Source organism: Camelus dromedarius, chromosome 23, assembly GCF_036321535.1.
Source record: "Camelus dromedarius isolate mCamDro1 chromosome 23, mCamDro1.pat, whole genome shotgun sequence".
NCBI lineage: Eukaryota > Metazoa > Chordata > Mammalia > Artiodactyla > Camelidae > Camelus > Camelus dromedarius.
Genome location: NC_087458.1, coordinates 1,912,664 through 1,936,037, shown reverse-complemented (window position 1 = coordinate 1,936,037; position 23,374 = coordinate 1,912,664). Strand labels below are relative to the sequence as shown.

At 48.8% G+C, this 23,374-nt stretch overlaps 1 protein-coding gene across 1 annotated transcript; it reads right to left on the bottom strand.

The window, feature by feature from the left end:
- Nucleotides 1-8,327: 8,327 nt before the first annotated feature.
- Nucleotides 8,328-23,360, bottom strand: EMC8 (ER membrane protein complex subunit 8). Its single transcript, XM_010991670.3, has 5 exons — nt 22,864-23,360; nt 15,773-15,849; nt 10,113-10,182; nt 9,294-9,388; nt 8,328-8,803 (listed from the first exon to the last, which is right to left on the bottom strand). Exons 1-5 carry the CDS (start codon nt 23,092-23,094, stop codon nt 8,644-8,646), a joined length of 633 nt encoding a protein of 210 aa, XP_010989972.1. The 5' UTR covers nt 23,095-23,360; the 3' UTR covers nt 8,328-8,643.
- Nucleotides 23,361-23,374: the final 14 nt, after the last annotated feature.

Below are 23,374 nucleotides of genomic sequence, written 5' to 3'. Positions count from 1 at the left end.
AATTCTGCTTCGTCACACTGTCTTCCCATGACAAAACGGACTCTCAGGTTTTCAGTGTGTTTCTCCTGATGACATTAGTTGAACACATTTTCATATGCTTACTGGCCATTTGGAAACCTTCTTTTGGGAAGTGCCTGATCAATTGGGCTGTCTTTTAAAAAATCTGACCTGTAATTTTTAATATATTTGGATGGATATTGGATAGAAGTCTTTTGTTGGGTGACTGTATTATAAATATCATCTCTTGCTTTGACCTCCCTTCTCCTAGTCATAAATTTTTTTTAACGAACAAATGTTCTTGACTTTAATGTAGTATAATCGATCACATCTTTATGTGTCTTGTTTAAAAATCTATGCCAAGCCCAAGGACATGAGTGTGTTCTCTTGTTATTTTCCGGAAGACTTATTTTACTTTTCCTATTTAGACCAATATTCCACGATACCACTACACACCACCGAAACGTCTAAAATTAAAAAGACTGACCACACAGGGTTGTTGAAGACATGGAGGAACTGGAGCTCTTACAACTGCGGGCAGGTGTTCAACTGGTACAACCCACTGGTTCAACTGGCAATGTGCCCTAAAGAGCTGAACGCACAGCCCCCAACGAGATCACTTGTGCACATAATCCTGAAAGAAACGTGCACCTATGTACAGAAAAAGGCACATACAGGAATGTTAACTGCAGCAACATCTGTATCTGCCCAAGTCTGGAAAACATCCGGATGTCTATCAACAGTGAAATGGATAAACTGGGGTACGCTGATACAACGAAATAACACACAGCAATGAAAATGCACGGAAAACTGCTACAGGTAACAACATGAATGAATCTCACACAGTTCGAGTACATGCTATATACTTCCATTCATATAAAGCTCAAAAGCCAGGCAGAACTAGCCAAGGGCTTGGGTACGAGGGCACTCCTGGGTGCTGGCAGGGTTCTAGTGTTCTGTATTTTGAACCTGGTGGTGGTTACAAGAGCCTGAGCCCACCCGCTTCATTCACTCTGTGAAAATTCACTGAGCTACTTACTTGTGCTTTGTGTGCTTTGTGTATACATGTTGTACCTCAGTAAGTAAGTATTTAAAAAAAAAACCTCTTGGGGGAGGGTATAGCTCAGTGGTAGAGAGCGTGCTTAGCATGCACAAGGTCCTGGGTTCAATCCCCAGTGCCTCCTCTAAAAACAAACAAATAAACCTAATTACCCCCCACACACCAAACAAAAATCCTCTTGCAAAATATGCCTGAGATGGGAACACAGAGAACATAGGATGTGAATACAAAAGGCAAATGTAATGGTTCTGGAAATGAAGTGATTAAATAATCCAGAAAATATAAATTACAGTTCTTTCAAAAAATTTAAATCTAGGACTTCAAAATTCACAAATGAAGAATTCTAACATGTAGGGGAGAGAGGACCAGGATGTTCAGCGAGTGGGGAGATCCCAGATGATTCTGCATCGTAGCTTTGACCAACGGCAGGGCCCTGGGAGCATGTCCTGCACTCATGGGGGCAGCTGGACAGAGAGCTCCTGCCAGAGCGCCTCCGGAAGTGGGGAGTACTGACAGGGCCGAGGTGGAAAAAAAAAACAAGAATAGGCCTTCCTAGGCGTTAAGGAGCCAGACATCGTCCTCGCCCTGCAGTCCCGGATCCGGGGCCATGAGCCTGCTCAGAAGCTGGCAGTCTGGTGTCAACCTGTCTGCTTCCCGTTGCTCAAATGTTAAAGGCGCGTTTGTGCATTTTGTGCGAACACACTTTAAAAGAGAAAAAAAAGAGCTTCCTGCTGAGACTGAGTTCACTCAGGAGACCTGACTCCTGCCAGGCTGAACCCTATGGAACCGTGATGCTTGAGCTGTTAACCTGCTGACTTGTTGACCTAGCAGTTTCCCAGGGGTCAGCCTAATGGTCGGAGTCCTCTGGCCAGATACATACATTGGGGAATTGCTTCAGTTCTGAGGATCTTAAATTCTTAATAATAAAGCATGGGTTTTGGTCAGAGATCTGGGTTTTTTAAAGTATAGGCTGAGTCCACCTGCTGAAAACTGACTTTTGGGCCCAGAATCTCAATGAACTTGGATTCTCAGGGCCTGAGCCCAGGAATCTGCACAAATTTTCTAACGTTTACTTGTAGTTATGCCTTTTACCTCTTCATTTGTAGTGTAAGCTGCTCAGATGTAGGCCCCATGCTTCCCACTTCCTTGCATTTCAGTATTTGAGACATTACAGGTCTCAGGAGATCTTGACAGAGGCGACAGCTTTCCCCCTTGTCTTCGTGAAGAGGGTGCCAGGAGGACGGTGGGACAGGGGAGTCTTCAGTTTCTTTTTGCTTGTCCACCATGATCACACGCTGACATTGTGGTTTGTAGTTAGGAAGAAAATGCATTAGGACTGGGGTGGGGGGCAGGAATGAGGACGGGGGGTGTGGAAAGAGGAGGAATCCTTTGCTCCTTGTCTCCCAGGGGAGGCCATACCTTCTGGTCTGGTCGTGTGAGCCCTCAGGAAGCCACTTCTGCAGTCCAGGCCTTGGTTCCCCACCTGTAAAATGCAGACCATAATACCCTGACACACCCCCGGCTGGTTGGGAAGGCCAGTGTAAGTGAAGGGTAAAAGAAATGTCAGCTCCTGTTACTTCTGAGAACAAATGCTTTCATTCATTCACTTATATTTCGATAAACATCCACTGAGTGGTCACCATAAATAAGCACTTAGGTCTTTCTTAGCAAAGGACTAAGCAGTCCTTCGCCGTGGGGGTCAGCCCGGCAGACAGTACTTTCTAGACCCGTTAAAACATTAGTAGCTAAGGACCTTTCTCAGTGTAGCCCAAACACATCCTACTAGGAGCTGGCACACGTATTGCTCCCTCTGGTCTTCAGGATGTCCCTGCAAGTAGGTGTTATCACCCTGCTTTTCAGATGAGACATGAGAACCCCAGCTGGGGTTCACCACACACACCTACTCCTGCTGGGGGACACCAGGCATGGCTGCAGTGTGGCGGAGCTGAGGCGGGGGATGAGCACTACCGCGGGCAACAGGAAGACTAATTTTTGAGAATGTCCAACTCTGAGGAATGATCACGTCTTCAATAATGAGGTGAACACAGCAGAGGAGGGAAGCCGGGGGCACTACAACTGGATCCATTTCACACACTTCACTTAATCCTCAGCGCCCAGGTGTACCCAGGGCTCTTGGCAAACTTGGCTAAGTGTCTTGACTCGGGGCAGATTCCCCAACTATGCGGGCTGTGCCAGGCCAGCAGCCTTGACCGGAGAACTTGACGACTACAGGCAGATCTCATTTGATTGCACTTTGGAGATACTGCATTTTTTTTTAAAACGGCAGGTTTGTGGCAACTCTGTGTTGAGTCTATCAGTGCCATATTCCCAACAGCATCTGCTCGCCTCAGTCACATTTTGGTAATTCTCACAGTATTTCGAACCTTTCTGTTATTGTTATGGTGATCTTAGATTTTACTTTTGTAACTGTTCTGGGGCACCAGGAACCACGCCCACATAAGACAGCAAAGCTAATCAATAAACCGTGTGTGTCCTGACTGGTCCTCCGACCAGCCGTCCCCCCATCTCTCCTCCTCGGGCCTCCCTGCTCCCTGAGACACAACGATGTTGAAATTAGGCCAATCAATGACCCCGCAATGGCCTCTAAGTGTCCAAGTGAAAGGACGCGATGGACGCCTCTCACTGAGAGTCAAGAGCTGGAGACGACGGTGCTCAGCGAGGAGGCGCGTCAGACGCCACGGCGCCTGCCGCCCAGGAGGAGTCCTCGAAGGGGGTAAGCGCTGCGCCGGCGGGCGCGCTGCAGGAAGGGGGTCCGAGGGGCCGGGACACAGCTCCCCCTTAAGCCGGCGCCCCGCCCAGCGCCGGGCCCCGCTCGCTCCGCTCCGGCAAGGCCGCGGGAGGGGAGGCCGCCGCAGACGGCGTGGGGCTGCCGGCGCCCGCCTCCCGAGGCGGCAGGGAGGCCGCCGCCCCGACGCGCGGCCGAGGCTCCGGCGCCGAGCCCGCTCGGCTCGTCCGCTAAGGGGCTGGGGCAGCACAGCACCCACCCCCACCCCCACCCCCACCGCAGGAAGACGCCCCCGGGGCTCCGGCGGCGAGAGGAGGGGTCGGGGCCTGGCTTCGGAGCGCCCCGGGCCAGGCGGCCCTCCCGCTGGCGCTGCCGCCGCCGGTGACCGGAAGCTGAAGCCAGTGCCCGCCGACCCTTCCGAGACCCCCAGGGCCCTAAGAAGGGCGCTGAATCTACCCTGCCTGTGCCCCAGAAATGGACCCACGAAGCCTGGACGACAGCGCGTCTGTTTACAACATGGTTTAGTGCAAGGTTTTGGTTCCACTGTTGAGACCCGAGGCTCAAATAAAAGAGATCTTTTCAAAATATTACTGCTCACTGACAACACGCCTGGTCACCCAGGAGCTGATGGAGACGTACGAGGCTCATGCTGTTTTCATGCCTGCGACACAGCAGCCCCGCAGCGCCCAGGGATCGGGGAGCGGCTCTGCCTTTCCTGTCTTATCACTTAAGGGACACACCTCGAGAGGCTGCAGCTGCCACAGCCAGTGATCCCTCTGATGGATCTGGACAAAGTAAATCGAAAGCCCCTGGAAGAGGATTCACCGTTCTAGATGACATTAAGAACATTTGTGATTATGGGAAAAAGTCCAATTATCTACAAAGGAATCTGGAAGTTGACTCCAACCCTCAGATAACTTTGAGGGGTTCAAGACTTCAGTGGAGAAAGTAACAGCAAACATGAACATACTGAGAGAGCTGAGAGAACAAAGAAATTGGTTTCTTGAGATGAAATCTACTCTTGATGAAGATGCTGTGAAGACAGCTGAAATGACAACAAAGGATGTAGAACATTACATCAACTTAGTTGATAAAGCAGGGTTTGAAAGGACTGACTCCAGTTTTGAAAGTTCAACTATGGGTAAAATGCTTTATCACACAGCACTTCGTGAAGAGAGATTGTTTATGAAGTCAGTCCATGCAGCAAACGTCACTGTCGTCCCATTTTAAGAAACTGCTGCAGCCACCCGAACATTCAGGAGGCACCCTGATCAGCTGGCCACCAACACTGAAACAAGAACCCTCCACCAGTAAAAAGATTATGACTCGCTGAAGGCTCAGAAGATAGTATGTTTCAGGAATGAAGTATTTTAAAATTAAGGTACGTACACCGTTCTTTTCAGGTACAATGTGTTGCAGACTTAACAGACCACAGTATAGTGTAAACATAACTTCCGTATGCATTGGGAAACCAAAAAATTCACGTGACTCACTTTATTGTGGTATGTGCTTTATTTCAGGGGCCTGGATCTGGACCCACAACATCTCCGAGGTGTGCCTGTATTGTGAGACACACTTGTTTACTATAGCCTTACTGATAGTATCTGGAACTTTTTTCAGACAGCACCAAATAAACGATGCTCATCTGCCTTATTTGGCAACACAAGTTCAAGCCGAAGGTTCCCTCCAGTCAAGCTGACGTGGATGTTCTGCTGGCACTTGTCACATACTTTGAAAGCAGAAGACCAAGGAGAACACAGCTTTTGGCAGTTCTAAAGCTGGACTAGATCCCAAGAAGTTAATCTTTAAGGAAAAAAAAAGCTCTGTAGAAGAATGGTGATTTATTTCAGAGAAACGCAAAACCTGATCAGACTTTGTATCCCATTCAAGGATATCTTAAGCATTTCAAGGAGTAACATGTCAACATTACGAGGACACAAATATTTAAGTTATGCCCTAGATTCTGAAGTGTCTGGAGGTAAGTTAGAGTAACAAACCACCTCTCTGAGAGTTGTCAGGGGGAACACAAACTGACATTTGCTGCCAAGCTTTCTAATGAACTGAAGGAAAAACCCAGTGCTTGAGAGGCACTGAGTTGATGGGAAGTCTCAAGAAATGTCAATTAACAAAACCAAAGTCTATTTTAAAATTCAGCTCTTTTCATTAAAAGGGCTAAAGATGTCTGCAGGGCATGGAGATTAATGTGCAGGCGATTTTTCTTGCTTCCACTCACCACGATGTCATAAAGCAGCTACTATGTTAAGACAGACATGAAACTAAAAAGGGGCAGTTTTAGAAGCAAGTATTTTTCTTTTGAAGGCAAAACAAAAAAGGTAGGTCAGAAAAGCTGAAAATTACTACATGTAGGAACAATAGCTTTCCAAGTACATCAATCAGAAAAATAAGCTATCAAATCAAAGCTAATTATACAGAACTTTTTACACTGAGGAGGCTTAAAAATACCAGATCCCTGGAAGATTTAAATTGCTCAAGATAGTTCTAAGTCGTTTTTTATTCTAGGTCAATCTAATTTCATTAGAATTAACAAGATCAACTTTTCCTTAAGACGCACACTGCTTTTCTGTTCTTTATGAAGTCACGGCCTACTTTTTCATGTTTAGTATTCTCAGTTCTTAAAGGCAACCACGATTAGACATGGAAAATGGCATCTTTATGTAAATCGGTAATTCACTTGTCCTACTCACTTGTGACGGATGAATGCCATGGGAGAAAAATGACCACCAGTATGACTTTAAGCACATGGCTGGTTCTAAGGGGAGGGGCATCTCAACACCCCCCCACCCCTGGCCCTCCAATCCCTTCAGAGTTTAAGTACGGAAGAAATATTTAGGAACATTTTGATTGACAAAGATTTCTTCAATGCACAAATGTACTTTGTGCTGTCCCTTTTTAAGTCTTTTCTATGAAAAGGCAGAGTATGAATCCATTCCAGTGGCTATCTGACAGGCTCTCATTTTTATTCTGGGTGGGGAAAGTGAAGACTGTCTCAGGGCCAAGGAGACTGCAGGTCCAGTGCCCACACAGCAAGGCTCGGGAAGAGGGCTGGGGGCTCGGCAGAGGCTTTTGCTATTTTTACAAGCATCCAGGAGCAGGTATCTGCACTTTGGAAATCTGCTTTTGTTTTTTCACAGATGCATTCTTCCCTCTGGAGTACTTAATATGCTTTCTTCTGAAAATGTAAGCCTGACTCAGCCATAGAAAGGGCACCCAGTTCCAGGCTGAAATCCAAACTGGAGAAGGACACATGTTCCTGGGAAGCTGGTGGGAGAATCAAGAACAAGAATTCCACAAAGAGATGAAAATGAGGGAAAATAATACTCTATGTTTGCAATGCCTCCAAAACTAGCCTTGGCCACACCTTTGATTCCAGATAGCTCTGCCAGTTCCCTTTGACCCTGAACTGGAGGGAGCCCATGTTTGTTTTAAATCCAGGAAAAGACAGCCTTCTCTGTGGTAAATGCTGGAGATGATTCTTCTCTTGTTTGAAACAAACACAAACCCATCTGGAATGAGACTGTCCACCGCACTCCATCTGTGGTGGTCCTGGCACCCACAGCGAGGAGAGTGAAAAAGATAAAGTGCACTGACCCACCACCCTTCACATGTGTTCCCCACGTGAAATATAGTCAGTTTACAAAGTTAAAGGTAAGAGGTGTTTGAAGAAAGAGAATTTGGTGGATCAAATAAAGTGCATGTATTATAACCAATGTCTGAAATGTTTTTCCTACTTGTTAAGAAAAAATAATGAATGCTGTCATAAACCCTTTCAACAGATCACGCCAATTGTTACAAGGTATGGTTCTGTGAACTCTGCACAAAATAATTCATATAAAAGAAAAAGCTGCAACGGAACCATAACATTTCCCCATCAATTTCCTATGACTGGGTTAAAAAGCCTGACCAAATGTGTCAAGTACAGTTCCCGACAGCGTGCTGTGAAACTCATGGAGCCTAAGTTCTGTTTTGCTTCTGTTGCTTCAAATACAAAACAACTGTTTTGAAGACATAAATTAGAACCATTTGGATAATCATGCAAGTCAGTTGGGAGTTAGGACTGAGTCTTGCCTTTTTAAGATAATCTTAGCGTAGTTCCATTTTTCCTTTCTGGTTCCGAAGGTTTCCCAACTTTCTGGTTGAGAAGCATTATACTGGGCTCCTATCCAAGCTGCCTTCTCAACGATGTTGGTTTTTACCCTGAACGATGAAGGTTTCTCAGGCAACAGTGGCATTATTCCCACGTGTAGAGTTGCAGCAGCTACGAGAGCCTGGCACCGGGTGGGGCAGTGCTGTCTGTGGCTGCAGCCTCTGACACCAGCACACGGGTTCTCAGGCACAGCTCAGCACCGGCGCACCACGCGCCGGCCCGATCCCAGGACTGGATGACGTTAACTCAAACAGGATGAAAACTCACAATCTCATTTGGGTATAAGACGTGGGTTTTTTGTTTGTTTGTTTAGGTTTTTTAAAAGATAGTTCATAAGCTTAAAAAGTATTCTCTCCAGATTATAAAAGGTTAGTTAAAATTGTTTAATAGGAACAATCTTGGACAAGCAGAAATAGCTTTGATTTGGAGAATTTTAGCAACGTACAGCTGGGAAGGACTCCACAGGGATGGTCAGATTGGAGACTCTGTACCTGTTCTAGAGACTGCATTAGAAAGATGACTGATGGGACATTCTCCCCTCTTTCAAGGCACAGGCCACTTCTGAGAACTGTCAGCTTTCCACACAGGCTATGAGATACTTTATTTACATTTAAAAATAGCTTTTCTTCTTCAGTGTAGTGGAAGTGCCTAGAGACCAGTCACTGAAACCCCTCCCTAACACAGATGCAGAACAGCTTTATTGATCTCTGGGTTTGTCCAGTCATTCCGAATGTCATCCAGGTGGTTATCAAAATCCACGAGCGTTTCGTAGGACCGGCTGTCCAGGAGCGATGCTGAGATCCTCTGGGCCTCCGGCCAGTCTTCACAGTAATCACTACGAGGTGAAACAGGAGAAATCAACCCCTTAATGAAAACAGGCGGCTTTCAAAAGAGTACCACACCCAGAGTGGTGCAAAGGAAGACAACAAAGAACATGAGCAAACATGTCCAGTTAAACACATGAAGATGTACATAGAGATATAAACATGAGATGCCCTCCAAGTGAAATTCTGAAAAAAAAAAAGATGACTGATGCCTCCTGACTGATTACAAATAAACCAAACCAAATGCCTGGAAGGAGGTATGGCTTGGGGAGAGGCGCCCTGGGGCTGGGGAGGGAAGACCCTTGAGTAACATTCATTTTCTCTTTACCGCTTGGAAACCCTACAGGCCTGTCTCCCAGGAGCCGGGGAACATGCATAGTTTCTGTGTCAGTTTGCACACTCCTCTAGAGAACACATTAACTTAAAAACCCAGGAGGCTGGGACCAGCTTTCCTGCGCGAGATGGGTGCCTGAGCGGCCATCCCAGGCGCGCGGCACTCACTAGTGCGGGTCTCTGCAGCGCCATTTGTTTTCGTGGTGTTCGTACACGTGGATCGTAGGTACCACGCAGTCCATCGTAAACTTAGTGTTGTCTACCTGTGACAAGACAAAGGACATGCTTGTGAACAGAGGAGGCACCTTTCTGCAAGTCGCAGGCACCTCCTTGTGGCTCTCCCAGAGCAATGTCAACACTGCCCACGGCGCAAACCTCGGCTCAGTGCCCGGCGCTGCGAACCTGACGCCACGGCGCGCCAGCGGGGCCTGCCGCATGGGGTGCTGGGCAGGATAAACGCTAAGTACTTTATTGCTGTTTCACAAACGTGAAGCTTCCATGCGTTACTTTGCTTCCCTGTTAGAATTCCACCTGAATGGAGATGGACAAGGCTCTGACATCCATTACCCACCCACCCGACTCCCCTCCTCCCACCACTGTGCCAGCCCATCTAATCCGACAGTCCTCACACTGGAGCATGCATCAGAATCACTGGGTCGCTTATTAGAACAGGCCCAAGGCCCTAGAATCTCCATTTCCAACAAATCTCCAGGCGGTGCTGACACTGCCGGCGTGGGGACCTCGCCTGGAGAGCTGCTGGGGTCGAATGACCCCCACCTTTGGAAATCCGTGTGCTGTGGCTACAGTGGCCTATGTCCCAGCAGCTTTAAGCCTGCAGCCGGGAGGGGACGCAGGACGCAGTACGCCGAGTGGGCCACGGTCTGAAGTCCCCGCAGAAAGGAAGACCACTCACATGATAAAGCCTCCTGCTGGCAAGGGGCCGCTCAGCAGCGCCCCGCACACGGAAGCCCGGGGGGAGGGACTCACCATGATGAGAGCTGTATCGCTGAAGCCCTCGGCGATCCTGGAGGCCACCTTCTCTGCAACCTGGTTTGGACTGTGAAAGAGGAATCAGCGAGTTTACCGTGTTCTAGTTAAGGCTGCTCAGCTGTCTGCCTGGCAGAGTTAGCAAGGATACAAAGACCAACAGTGCCGATAAACTGCCTGTACTTGTTACACCCATTTGAGTAGCTTTTGGTGACCTCGGTCCTGCTGCAGTGACTTGTGGGGGCAGGGGACGCTGGGAGGGCAAGCACAGTGTAGCAGCTCCCTTGCCCTCCCTCACCAGGAAGCTGAGGTGGAGCGGATCTTGAAAGGGCGGCTTCTAAACAGAAACGCTCCCTGGAACCTGGTGGAGAGCGCCCCCAGGGCACACGGCCCTAACCTCGGAGCCCTCGGCCCCCCACCTCCACCTGCGCTCGCATTCACTTCTTACTGTGTCACTTGCTTTTTAAAAAAAATTTTTTAAATTCCTAAGCCATTCCAAAACTTCTCTGTGCTTGTCAGCCCTGGCCCTGTCCCCATCCCAACCCTGACAAATGACAACTTTCCACCATAAGGCAAGTTGACAAAGTGACCTGGAGACTGGCTCCCACATCACCCCCGCACGACCCTCCCGACACAAAGTTCTGTCTCTGTCCTGTCCAGGAAGAGGCCTCCTCTCCCCAGAGGCCCATCCACACTCAGCCTCCCCCTCGGGGGCCTTTTTTATACCCCACCTTGTCCTCCGCCGTGGGCCCAGCTGCTGTCACATCTAAGCCTTTTCCTCTTTAGGACAAAAAAAATGTAACTAGTTCTCTCCAAGCCACCATCCAATGTCTCTTCTCCCTTTCAACCATAGTTCTTCAACTTAATAAGCTGGCATCTTGTCCCTCTCACTCCATTTCCTCACCACACATGCAACCTGGTGTCCGACCTGCCCGGTCAGCTGAGGGTCAGCGCCCCTGAAGCCCCCCTACCACCCGCCACGCCCCCAAGGCCTCCCAGCTGGAATCCGCTGCAGGCAGGTCTGCTTACTTCCAGTCTCCCTGATCGAGGAGACGTCCCACTTTCCGCCAGCCCCCCAGCAGGTGCTGCAGATTCTCCCCCTGCCTCTGCTGCCTTCATTCTCCCTGCCACCCGTTTCCTCCAGGCTGTCACCATAGGCAGGGGTTTCTAAAGTTGCTTCCTACCTGCTCTCAATTTCTAGGCTCTTCTTACATGAGGTATTCTGAAAACTGTCTCTAGAATCATTTTCTTGAAATGAAACTTCCATCATGTTCCCCTGGCTCTCACCATCAGCTTCTAAGATAAAAGCCCACTGTCCTCAGCCCGGCAGATCTGGCCTCTCTCACCACTGGACCAGCCACTGTTCCTACTCCCAGGAGCAATGCTCTGTGTGCCTTCAATTTCAGTAAACAGTTTACACAGCATCTCCCTCACACACCCTTCCCTCCCTCATCACTCATACTGTTCCCTGTTTGGAATGCACTTCTGTGCCAGTCTCTGCTCACTGAATTCCTTCCACCTTTAATGCCCAGAAAACACCATCCTCTCTGGATGTCTTGCCAAGCTATTCCAGATGGGGTCCATTTGTCCCTTCTCTAAACACTTACTCCTTGGTATGCAGTTGTCTTTTGTGTGCATCTTATTTTCCATGTACAAGCAGAGTCTTGGCTTTTTGAAGCAGGACTGAGCCATATGTATTTTCGTGGCCATAAAAATACATTGATTATTCGAGTTTATTTAAGGAAACACACTATATAATTATAATCCTTTCCTTGTGGTTGAGGTGAAAAAAAAAACAGGTTTAATGCTTTATAAAAATAAATTATCCATTATTCTATTTTCAATTTCAAAATTGAGAACTTACAGAGAGAGATGTGTGAATATATATTTGCAGTACCAGTTTAATATAGGAAGGGCCCCAGGGATTCGTGTCCCTCAGGTCACCCTAGAAAGCTCTCAAAGTGGAGGCACCCCTTCCTGGAGTCGGCACAGCTGCGTCCCCACAGCTCAGACGGCTGGCAGCGAGGAGCAGAAACAGAGCTGTGGGAAGAGACCTGCTTATTCGTCCGCCAATGGTGGAAAAGGCACACCCCGACCGCTCCTGCATCGCTGTGGGTCCTCACTCACTCACATCTCAGGTGCAAAGGGAAACAAAGCCGGCATTTGCTGAGAGCACGCTCTTCCCCCTAGAGGCATCTGCCATGAAGAACCTTGCAAAACTACTATCCTAACATTATAATTATCACAGTACATGGTGATTTTATTGGGAAGAGGATCAAAAAACATTTATTAAAAACAACCACCATTTCAGATGCCCCCCAAACTCAAATTTAACATGTATTCCTTTGAAAGAAGTTAAAACTTATAGCTAATGACTTGCCAAAGTATTTCAAAGAATTACCAATTCTGTTTACTCTTTGTGTTACACGCTTAGTCTCAAACACCAACCTGCTCTATTCCTAACGCACACTCCTCACGTTATGGTACTCAGGTCAGAACTTGGCTTCCTCCTAGGCTGGACAGAGCCTCGTTCACTGAAGAGTCAGCTCCCAAGTAAGACTGTGGGGACCCTGGAGAGGGAAACCTCTTTGCCAGTCCCCTTCCCAACCAGCACAAACTCAGGCATTAACTTGTGATTGAGACCTCACGTTGACATCTAAAAGCTCTGTGCTGAGTGTCTTCTTCAGGCCAGGGTACTGCACCTGTCAGGGACATCTACCCACACGAAATGCCAGCTGTGAAGCAAAGCACTAGCAATTCTGAAATGACACAATAAAACTTGATGGGATGACCTGAAGCTTAGGAAATGAGTACAACTTTAAACACCTTACATTTCTTTTTATCAGATTAAAACACTGAGTGATCCTTTCTTTGAAAAAAAGTAATCACAGGACTAGGACTAGTCTCAGCCTCTACTCTGAACCAAGCCCAAAGCTGAACACGCTGCGTGTGGCTGCAGTCTCCCTCCTCACGACCACTCTCTGAGGGAGGAACTCGTGGTTCCATTTTACAGACAAGACGACTGAGGCCCAAGGAGGTGAATCAGTAAGTCACCTAGGACTTGAATCCAAGTCCACCTGGCTCCAAAGCTTATGCTATGAGACAATGTTAATTAGCTGTTATTCCTAGAAGAGGAACAAAATTTTAGCTCGGAGTGGCTGGAGACAGAAGGCAAGGTTTGCAGATAGAAGCAAAGAGTGCTGAAGAAGAAAGCTGGCTTGATCCCAGCTCCTGAGCTTCCAAGCTGGGTGGCTTTTGTGCAGGGAGCGACTCTGGCTGGGGTTTCTTCAGCTGAGTGTCCTTGTGAGGATTCAGAAGGATGACACCAGTAAAGCCTGAGGCTGGGCGCGGTATTAGGGACTCGAGGTTCCCTCCAGACACACTGGAGGGGCGAGCTAGGTCCTGAAGTGTGGCAGAGGCTCCCGGTCAGCAGGGATGTCAGGGTTACTGGGCACACCTCTTACCACCCAAGCATCCTCTACAGCTCGACTCCCCTACGGCTGGTAGGTACTTAAACACTGACTTCAGTGACAGAACGAAGACATACTAAGCAGAGCAGGTGAGGGAATTGGGAAGTTCTAGAAGGTGTGACTAGTGTGAAAATGGTGTCTGAGTAAGGTAATTCCAGGCTGGGCTGGAATGAGGTCCAAACAGAAGAGGGAAGATGAAGAGGCCATGAGCCAATTGAGGCACGTGGACCAGACAGCCTGCGCAGGTGCACTCGGGGCGACCGGGTGAGGCGTGGATCTGGGGCTGGGGGAATGGAGGAAAGGGAGGCGTCCACACTCACTCGACAAGCAGTGCTATCACCTCTCGCCTGGGCTCCTCTCCCTGCGCGAACAGCTACGGGGAAGTACTTGCTGGGTTCAGGAAAACCTACTGGGACGACTCCCCACCACTTACAGAATCACGTGGAAGGCCTCCCTCGGATCACCCCCTCCCGCCGTGCCCCACTCCGGCCAGTTTCCAGCCAGCGTCTTCATCACGCCGCCCCCTCCCCAGGCACTCTTCCCTCCTCATCTCTATGTCTGCCCTCGACCAGGCTCTGCCCACCCTCAAGCGCCCAGTTCAAATGACACCCTTCCTTGAAGGCTTGTCTGGTCACCCCAATGAATTTAATTCTTTCCTGTTCCTGCGGGCACAGCCCTCCACACTACCCTCACGGCACAGGGCCCCTGTCCCGCACCACAGTCCTGAGTTTCAGTGCCTTTCATACACAATCTGACAAATTGGAGGCCAGGGCCAAGCCTCTAGCTTGGCTCAGCACAGTGCCCGGCCAATCTCTTTCATGTAACAAAGACCAAGCCCGACATGGCTATGAACAGGCCCGAGCGCATCACCACACGGGAGGCAGGTGGGATCAAAAGGAGAGAAGGTCCCAGAAGGAGAAGTTAATAAGAGACGCGCCAGAGGGGAAATTAGCGGCCCCTGGGGTGCAGACGGAGAAGAGCCAGAGAGGGAGTGGGAGAAGCTGGAGACCCGGGCTCCAGAGGGCACCGCAGCTGCGGCCCAGCAGAGGCTGTGAGCGGGGGCTTCGTTGCGCCCAGCTCAGTGCTGGTGGCCCCGCTGCCCCGAGTCCTGACTGGGCCCAGTCCTCCAAGGGTAACATGGCTTACATCCCGGAAGGGCTTCGTCACTTTCTGTACTGTTTCCAAAAATGCCACTGAGCCCCATCTCTTGCCCAGGCTGAGCAGGGGGACACGACCCCAGGAGGCACTGGGGTCTGGGCTCCTTCACTGCACGCCCTCACCGCCTGGACACGGGACTCAGGCAGCTCTGGCTGACAGCGGGAGGGTGTCTAGGCGCGGGCCTCTGGCTGGAGAAAACCAGAGGGCGGCCGGGGTGCTGATTCCCCTGGGACCCTCCCCGCGGGAGGGCACGTCAGGCCAGCTGCTGGCCGTGTCCCTCGACCGAAGGGCACCGCTCTTCCTGAGGTGGCTGCTTGCCCTGCCCCCTCCTCACCCCACCAGGCCAGGGCAGGCCCCGGCTTTGGGCCGTGGCTTTGGGCAGCACGCCGGCCTCTCCCAAGTCCTTCCGCGCCCTTTACACCTTTGGAAGCCATCGGCTTATCAAGCCCTCTTCGAATTATCCTTGCTCCAGTGTCCCACGTGTCTTCCTGCTGGGACTTTGACAAAGTTCTCAGCTTGGCTCATTAGTGAGACCCACAGTGGAGGCAAACAGCTGGGTAAAAGAAACAGGACCTAGCACGAAAGAAGCAGCAAACACCGTATTTTCATCCAAGCATCAGACCCTAAGAGCACCACACCTAAAAGTTGCTTTATTTACCCCAAAAGAGAGTGGTGTTCTTTCCTAATGCTCTGCCCTGCAGGAGGCCTAGTTTGGGAATGGGAAGCAGGCACAGCTGAGTGGGGACAGAAACTGGAGGACCTGATTGTTGTTTTCACTGTACGAATTCCCTTCAAGCAAAATAAAGAAGATACAGAACAGAATCCCAACATTAATATAAATGTTCAGAATTTGCTGTTCTGGAATCACCCACACCCTAGTCCCCCTTGAACACTGTAAGTAAGCTCAGGGGCTAGGAGGGGTTCTGTTCTCAGATTCACACCACGAGCCTACAGAGGTTGAAAAGCACATCAGAGATCGTCTCGGTCACAGGATCACCGTGTCAGACCACAGAGGGTTCTGCATGGACATACCTGGCATCCTTTACTCGTTCATTAGCTTGATAATAACCAGCAATCACATAGCTATTATCTTTGCACCATGAATCAATCTGAAAGAAGAACAAAATTTGAGAAGAAAAGATGAATGATCTTCCCTTAAATATCAAGTCTCAATAAATACAGAGCACCCCCCCCAACCCTCACCCCAATGCCGGGACAAGACATAATACAATCCCTGCAAGAAAGGCTACAAGAATGAAATGGGTGTTCACGGGGAAGATGGTCACCCCAATCTGCTTTCCACAGTCCACGTGAGACCAGAGAAAGCACAGAAGAGCACGGGCCCCTCACTCGCACTGAGGTGGGATGTCTTCCCAGACGAGGATGCCAACGGCCAGGAGGGGTGGTGTTGGACACGAGGAGGACCTCCTCCCCCTGTCCCAGCAGAAGGCCCCAGTGTCAACACATTAAATGGGTGCAGTGCCATGGGTGAGGGGACAACAGCGTAACCCACATTTTCTTACAACAGGAAGCACTGAGGCACTGGGGCTCGAACAAGCCTCAGGACCATTTAAATCCATCCTTCACAGACAGGCAAACTAAAGCTACGAGAGGTTCTGAGTTTGCACAGCCAGGCAGCAGAGCCAGGACAGGAGTCTAAGTCTCTTTCGAAGCCAAGTCCTTTAATACTATACTTGAGGATTCCTAGCAGCATAGCATGAAAAACGTGCCACGCCGGGACACGGGGCAAACAGGCACACGCACGCAGGCGGGCAGGTGCGGGCAGGGGTGCACCTGGCACACCCACACCTCTCTGCAGCCTGCTTTTAAGTGGGAGCATGGCGGCAGACTTTGAAAGTTTTTTGTTTTATAATGCCACTCTTCTCTCATCAGATTTAGCTTCCTGCAGGTCTAATGCTATTATTAAAAACAACAAAAGGTCATCCTGTTTTTGCCATAGTGGAATTTTAATAATACACTGAAATAAATTCTATTCTGTCTGCAGAAGAGGAAATAAAATTGATCCTTGATTTTTTTCAGAGTGAATAAACTGGTTAAAAATGTTCTTCCTTTCTTTTCCCTTCTTAAAGCATAGCTCTATTGCTCTTTTTCTCAAATTCTGGTTTGGGCCTCCAGCAGCCTCCTTTATGACTAAAGGCAGACATTACAAAATAGTTTCAGTCCAAGGTTCCCTGGCTCACACAAGGATTAGAATAATAATTCTGGTCTCCTAAGAGCCCACAAATTACCATATTGGGACAAAACCAAGACTCATTGAACCAATTAGATGTTTTGGTCAAAAGATGAGGACTATGTCTCCAAAATATTTCTAATAGCTGTTTCACTGTCACTTTGATGAAAATTATTTCACAATTACTTACATTTTGTTTCTATCACTTCTTTTTTTTCATTTTTTTTGGATTTATAATCATTTTACAATGTTGTGTCAAATTCCAGTATAGAGCACAATTTTTCAATTATACATGAACATATATATAGTCACACTTTTTTCTCTGTGAGCTACCGTAAGATCTTGTATATATTTCCCTGTGCTATATAGTATGATCTAGTTTATCTATTCTACAATTTTGAAATCCCAGTCTGTCCCTTCCCACCCCCCCATCACCTCTTAAAGAAATGGGTTCTAGAAACTTTTACTGCTGCTTACTGCAGCAAATTCTTTCATTTTTTTCTAAATTTATCTCTATGTGGTATCAAAGGGCATAGCCTAGTTCTAAAATTTGGCATGTGGCCCCATTCCCTGAACTCCAACCTGTATGTTTATTTAGTGTAGCCTTCTCGGCCTTTGTTTCTGATCAAAGACCAGCCTCCGGAGTGCGTCCTCACTCGGGCGACCTCACCTCTGAGCACTTCAGCGCTCCTCTCCCAGCTCTTCAGTGTGGGCTACTCTTACAGCCAGAGTCAACTACAGCTTGTAGCCTGAGTTTGGCTACTGTCTTAGCAGCCTAGTGCCCTCCTTGTAACAAGTTACAAAAACATAGTGGCTTAACAGTACAGGTCAGAAGCCTAACATGGGTCCACAGGGCTCATTCCTTCTTCAGGAAGGAATTTCTCCCTCGCCTTTTCCAGCGCCGAGAGGTCTCCACACTCCTTGGCTGGTGGCTGCATCGCTCTGACTCTGCTTCTGTTGTCACAATCTTCTTTGACTCACCCTGCTGCCTCTTACAAGAACCTTCTGGGCCTATCAGATAATCCAGGATAATCTCCACGTCTCAAGATCCTTAACTTAATCTCATCTGCAAAGTGCCTTTTGCCCTGTGAGGTTACATGTTCAGAGGCTCCAAGAAGTAGGATGTGGACATGGAGTGGAGGGCACTTTTTGGCTCACCACAGCCACTGTTAATACAAAGACAATAAAACTGTTTGCTCATGATGATGCCCTGACAACCCCAAGCAGTAGTCTTTAGTAAACAAATGTCAATGGAACCAGACATCCTGAGTGGGAGTGACCTGGTGTGGAGTAAGTCGGTGTGTGGAAGGAGACAAGCAGTGTGGACAGCAGGTGGGGATGGGACAGGGCAGGCAGCCCAAAAGGCTTGCTAACGAAAAGCCCTAGTGGATTTAAGTGGCAGCTTATACAGTAAAGGCAACTCGCTCCCTTCCCAGTGGGGCAGGACAAGGCCAAAGAACTGCAAAGCTGTCTGACCTCTGTTCTCAGTGAATCCATTTCCACCTCCCTTACCTTGCTGCTATGACACCTTCCTCCCCGGACGCATCTTGTGAACAATCAAAATGAGTAAGCTCGGGACAACACTCTGAAACTTGATGTCAACTTAGTAAAACTGATTCTGAACAAAGGGTCCAAACTGCTTCTGCTTATGCAGTTTTCCTTTGGAGAGGGAAAGGAGGTCACTTTGTCCTTGGCAGGAGCCCACTCCTCTGCTCAGTGCCCTTTCAGGCTCATTCCATTCCAGGCACGTGGAGAACTACGAAAGGCTCGGGCCCAGCTCACCTGTTCCCAGTTGGACTGCACGCAGACGGTGGCTGCTCTTGGCAAACTTGCTCCTATCTGCATGTGTGCGGCACTTGTAATTTTCAAAGCTCTATCACCTACCTCCCGGGACAGTACAACAGCCGTAAAGCAGGCGAGGAGGGGAGCTGATAAGAGCCCCCTGAGGAGGGCACCGCTCCCATGCCTGCCACTGACAAGCTGGGGGTACCCGTGAGCCTCCAGGCTGCAGCAACACGCAGGCCTTGGTGTCTAAAAGTAGAGGAGGTGTTCGTTTTGCTGAGAAGAAAAGCTCCTCCTCAAGCCGGCCGCTGGGCTGCTGGCTTTTCTACGGCATGGAAAGGGCTGGCTCCATGGGGGAAGAGCTCTGGAGGAAGTGGCATGGGGACAGAGGGTGAAGGTCGGGGGAAGAACTGAAAGGAGAACCCAGAGTGGCCACCTCCCCCTCCCTTATGGTCTGGAGACAAAAGAGGCAGAAGGAAGCAGGGAGCTTAGCAAAGAGCCAGAGGACAGCAGCCTGTGTAAACGAGCACCGAGAAGGCTCCCACGGAGGCAGCAGAGAGAGAGTTCCAGGTCAAAGCCACGGTGACTAAACCAACTGGCGAATAAGGAAGTCATCTGAGCAGAATGTAATGGAAAGCTGCTTCACAGCACTAGGAAACCAACGAGGGGAAAAGGACAAAGAGGGCTTAGAGACAGCAGGTTTATGCTAATTTCCCTACTAACATTTTATGGGTTTTTGCTTTTAGAAATAATTCCATCACTACCTACGTCAAAGGGCTATAAGGATAAATTAAGATAACAGGCATACGCACTTAAAAAATAGAAAGCACCTACAAATGCAAGGCCTTTTTAAAATGGAAAATTATAATGAAAAGCCTTTCAAAGGAATCCGATGCTGCCCTTTGACAGACTGCATAAAAGTCAGTCTTTCCCACTTACCAACGATACCTCAATACAAAATTCCCTGAATAGAAACAAAGTCATAAGAATCAGGTCTCATGTATACTGTTTCATGGATTTGATGCTTTATTAAAACTACATCTTCTACAGCTGATAAACTACGGCTCTGTACACTGAGATTTTTCATTGCCTTCAGATTATAAAGTTGCTAAGCCAAAAGTTGAATGATGTAATCATAGAAATCTTAATTGTAATACAAAATTTGCGGATAGACTCAAATTGCAAATCTTCCTTTATAACTTTATTCTGAAAGTTATTTAATCTGTATTCAACTGATGCCTTTCTCATATTTGTCAAATGCTAAGTCTATGGTTCAAAGTTTGGGTCAATGTAAGCGAGAACAAACCATCACTGCTTGGCAAGGACAGAACTTTGGCTGTTTGTTTGCAGTGCCCCTGTCTTGAGAGTCAAGGTCTCCCCTGGGCATCTTCCCTCCCCAGGTTAATGGTGGAAGCAGCCCTGCTCCTTGGGGAAAATTCATGTAAAGTGACTCCAATGCAGTTGTTTATAGTCAGTATATTTAAATCACAAGTACTGCATTCATATCTTATAATAGGAACATAATCCTTTAACTCTGTAAAGGTTACTTAAGAGTGAGAAGAATTAGTCCTATTTTGACAAGTCCAAGTGAGTTTCAAGTTCTTTTAAGATGCTCCTAGATATTTCTGATAGGATTTTCTATGGATTTAAAGCAACACATCTTTTTCCTCCTACCCTCTGTGGCTACACCTCGGTTAGTCTGCTGACTCCCCTTCTTCCACCCACTCTGTAAAAGCTGGAGTTCCTCAGGCTTCTGCTCATGGTTCTCTACTTATTACACACAGCCCCAGCCAATATGATCTGCTTTCATGGCTTCAAAAATCATTGAGAAGCTACTGGTTCCCAATCTATATCTCCAGCCCATCCATTCTCTAAGTTCCAGACCCATTTTTCAACTTTCAACAATAGGTCGTCTTCATTTTCCCTCAATGAATGGTACCATTGTCCTCCTAATGCATAAGTCAGAAACCAAGGTATCTGTCACCCTTGTGTCCTTTCCCTATGTCCACACAGGATTAGTCACTGAATGCTGCGGATTCTCCCTCCTGGCCCTGTCTGTCTCCTCTGCATCTACAGTGCACTCAGTTTAGGCCACCTCTCTGCCTCTAGTGTTACAGACACTCCTGTTTCCAACATCCTCTTTGGTGCAGGCTGGAGCAATCACACCAAGACACAAATCTGACCGCACAACTCTCCTCCAGTGGCTTCCTTTTGTCCTCATGACGGAGCCCAAACTCCTCTGTGTGATCTGCAAGGCCCTCTACAATGCATCAGGCCACTGCTCACCTCTCTCTACACTCTAGCTTTTCCCTAAACACCCCTCCCCCTATTTTCTTCTGGTCTTTGCACATGTGGGTCCCTTTGCCTTGAGTGCTGTGCTCTTCCTCCATCCCCACCCCTTGGGTTAACATGGCTGGCCTCCTGCATGTCCCTTTCTCTGGGCGGCCTGCGTTCCCTTACTCTACAAGCCTGGGTTAGCGGACCTCTCACCACTTTCTGCTTAACCCCACGTGTGGCACTTTCTCTTCAGTATCGTACTTGTCCACCTGGTACAGTTGCAACTTCACAGCCATACCCCTCCCGCAGCAGCGGCCTGGCACTGTTGGAGAACTGAATAATCCTGCATTAATGCTACTGGTTAATCTAGTTCCCTGCAAATAAATGCACTTCACATATCCAGTCACCCTGCAAGTCCCTTGATAACAGAATAATCAAGACAGTTGGTTGAAAAGACGTGCATTAAGTGGGGAGGGTATAGCTCAGTAGTTGAATGCATACCTAGCATGCACCAGGTCCTGGGTTCAATCCCCATTACTTCCATAAAAAATAAACAAACCAACAAATAAATAAATAAACCTTCCCCTCCCCTCTGCCTAAGAAAAAAAGAGAAAAGACATGCATGAAAACATACGTGCATGCCCCAGTGATATTTTGGTACCAACAGTACATTCCTTCAGGAGCTACAATGGTTTACTTCATAAATATCTACTTCTTATCTATCTCCTGCCCCAAGATGATATGAAGAAATTCACACAATGACTCAGTTTAACAGGCACTCAAAGATGTGCCCTGTAAGCTTAGGCCAGGACCATCTGTCTAAAGATACTTCTTGTTTACCAAGAATTTACATGGGTGTCATAAACAGCTAAATTATGAAATAGATTCATTTAACTTGTTCATGGGTACAGAGAAGGATTCCTCCCTACATCTTCTCAAACTTACCTATTTTTTTGCAGAGATAAACTAACTTTTTTTCCCCCCAGTATTAGAGTTTACATGTCTATGAAAAACAGTACCTCAGCCCAGGTACTGAGGCAGGTCCAAAGCTATAGTTTATTTCTCCCTAAGGTTTTAACTTAAATTTATAGGTGGTCTTTTTTCCTTCATTGGTTACCAGACCTCAAAAACCACTGCCTAGAATTCAATGATCAGCCAGTCTACCCTTATGCGACATCTTTTCCCACTGTACTTCATTAACGTAGTCGAAAGCAGACACAGCAGTGTGCGGGCTGGAAGTCATGTCTGCTCCAGCTTTAAAATTCCAGTCTTTAGCTCTTAAAACCAAGGGTGCGTTCTAGATAAGTTACCAAGGAGAACAGGCAAGTTCTCCATACATAGCGCTCACGCGCGTTCTAGAGCAGCAGTGTCCTTGATGCCAACGCTGCCTTTCTAAACGTGTCTCGAAACTGGGATTCTGGAGCACTAACATCGGAAGAACCACAGCCTTTACACCCACGGCCCTGGGAAGGTATGAAAGAGCCAAACCGCAGTATCAGAACTTCCCGCGACTCAAAATCCCACATACAGTGTCGAATCATCACTCAGTTAACGACGGCTTGTTTCTATGAAGACTACCGGTCTGAGGAAATTAATGTATAATGCGTCGCCTGAAGCACCTCTAAAAACACCCAGGACGTTAAGGTCGCTCCTTCGGCCGCTGCGTGTACGAGCTGCCATCTGCGGGGCGCTTGCCAAGTGCAGGAAAAGACCCACGCGCCCTCGCGGGTCATCAGTCCATGATCACCGCGACCTGGCGGTGGGTCTAGACTCCGGCTGGACCACTGTGAGTCCAGTTGGGACTGCTTGGAAGCCGATCGCCAGCCCGTCTCCTGTCCCGCCGATTCGCAAGGAGGCCCCTTCCCGCGCTTACCAGGGTGAGGGCCACCTCCAGCATGGGGGCGAGGGCCAGGGTGCCGTGGAAGAGGGGGATACAGTCCACGAAGAGGGTGTGGTGGGCGCCTGGGCCGCCCAGGGGGAGATGCTCCTTGCGCGGCTTCTGCTTCTCGGCTACCAGCAGTCCGTTGACGGCGCAATGCGGGTACTTGGCGCCATGCAGCACCATCTTACAGTACGCCTGGGTGGTCAGCTTCACCCCGGGCATGCTGAGCCCGGGAGGGCCCCGGAGGCCCGGCGCCGGCCGAGGCCTGGATCTGCTGCCTGGCTGCGGGGCGCCTCAGCTGAGAAGCGGGACGAGGCGGCGACTGCCTGGCGCAGCCTCGCGGCTGGCGTAAGCCCCACAGACCCGGGCCCTCCGGGAGCGGCTCCTCGGACGCCGGATATTGCCCGGGAGAGGCGACAGGCACGCCTCAGACTCGACTAGCGCTTCTCCCCGGTCGCCGCCGGAAAACGGTCTCCCAGCATCCGCCGGAAGGCAGCCCGGC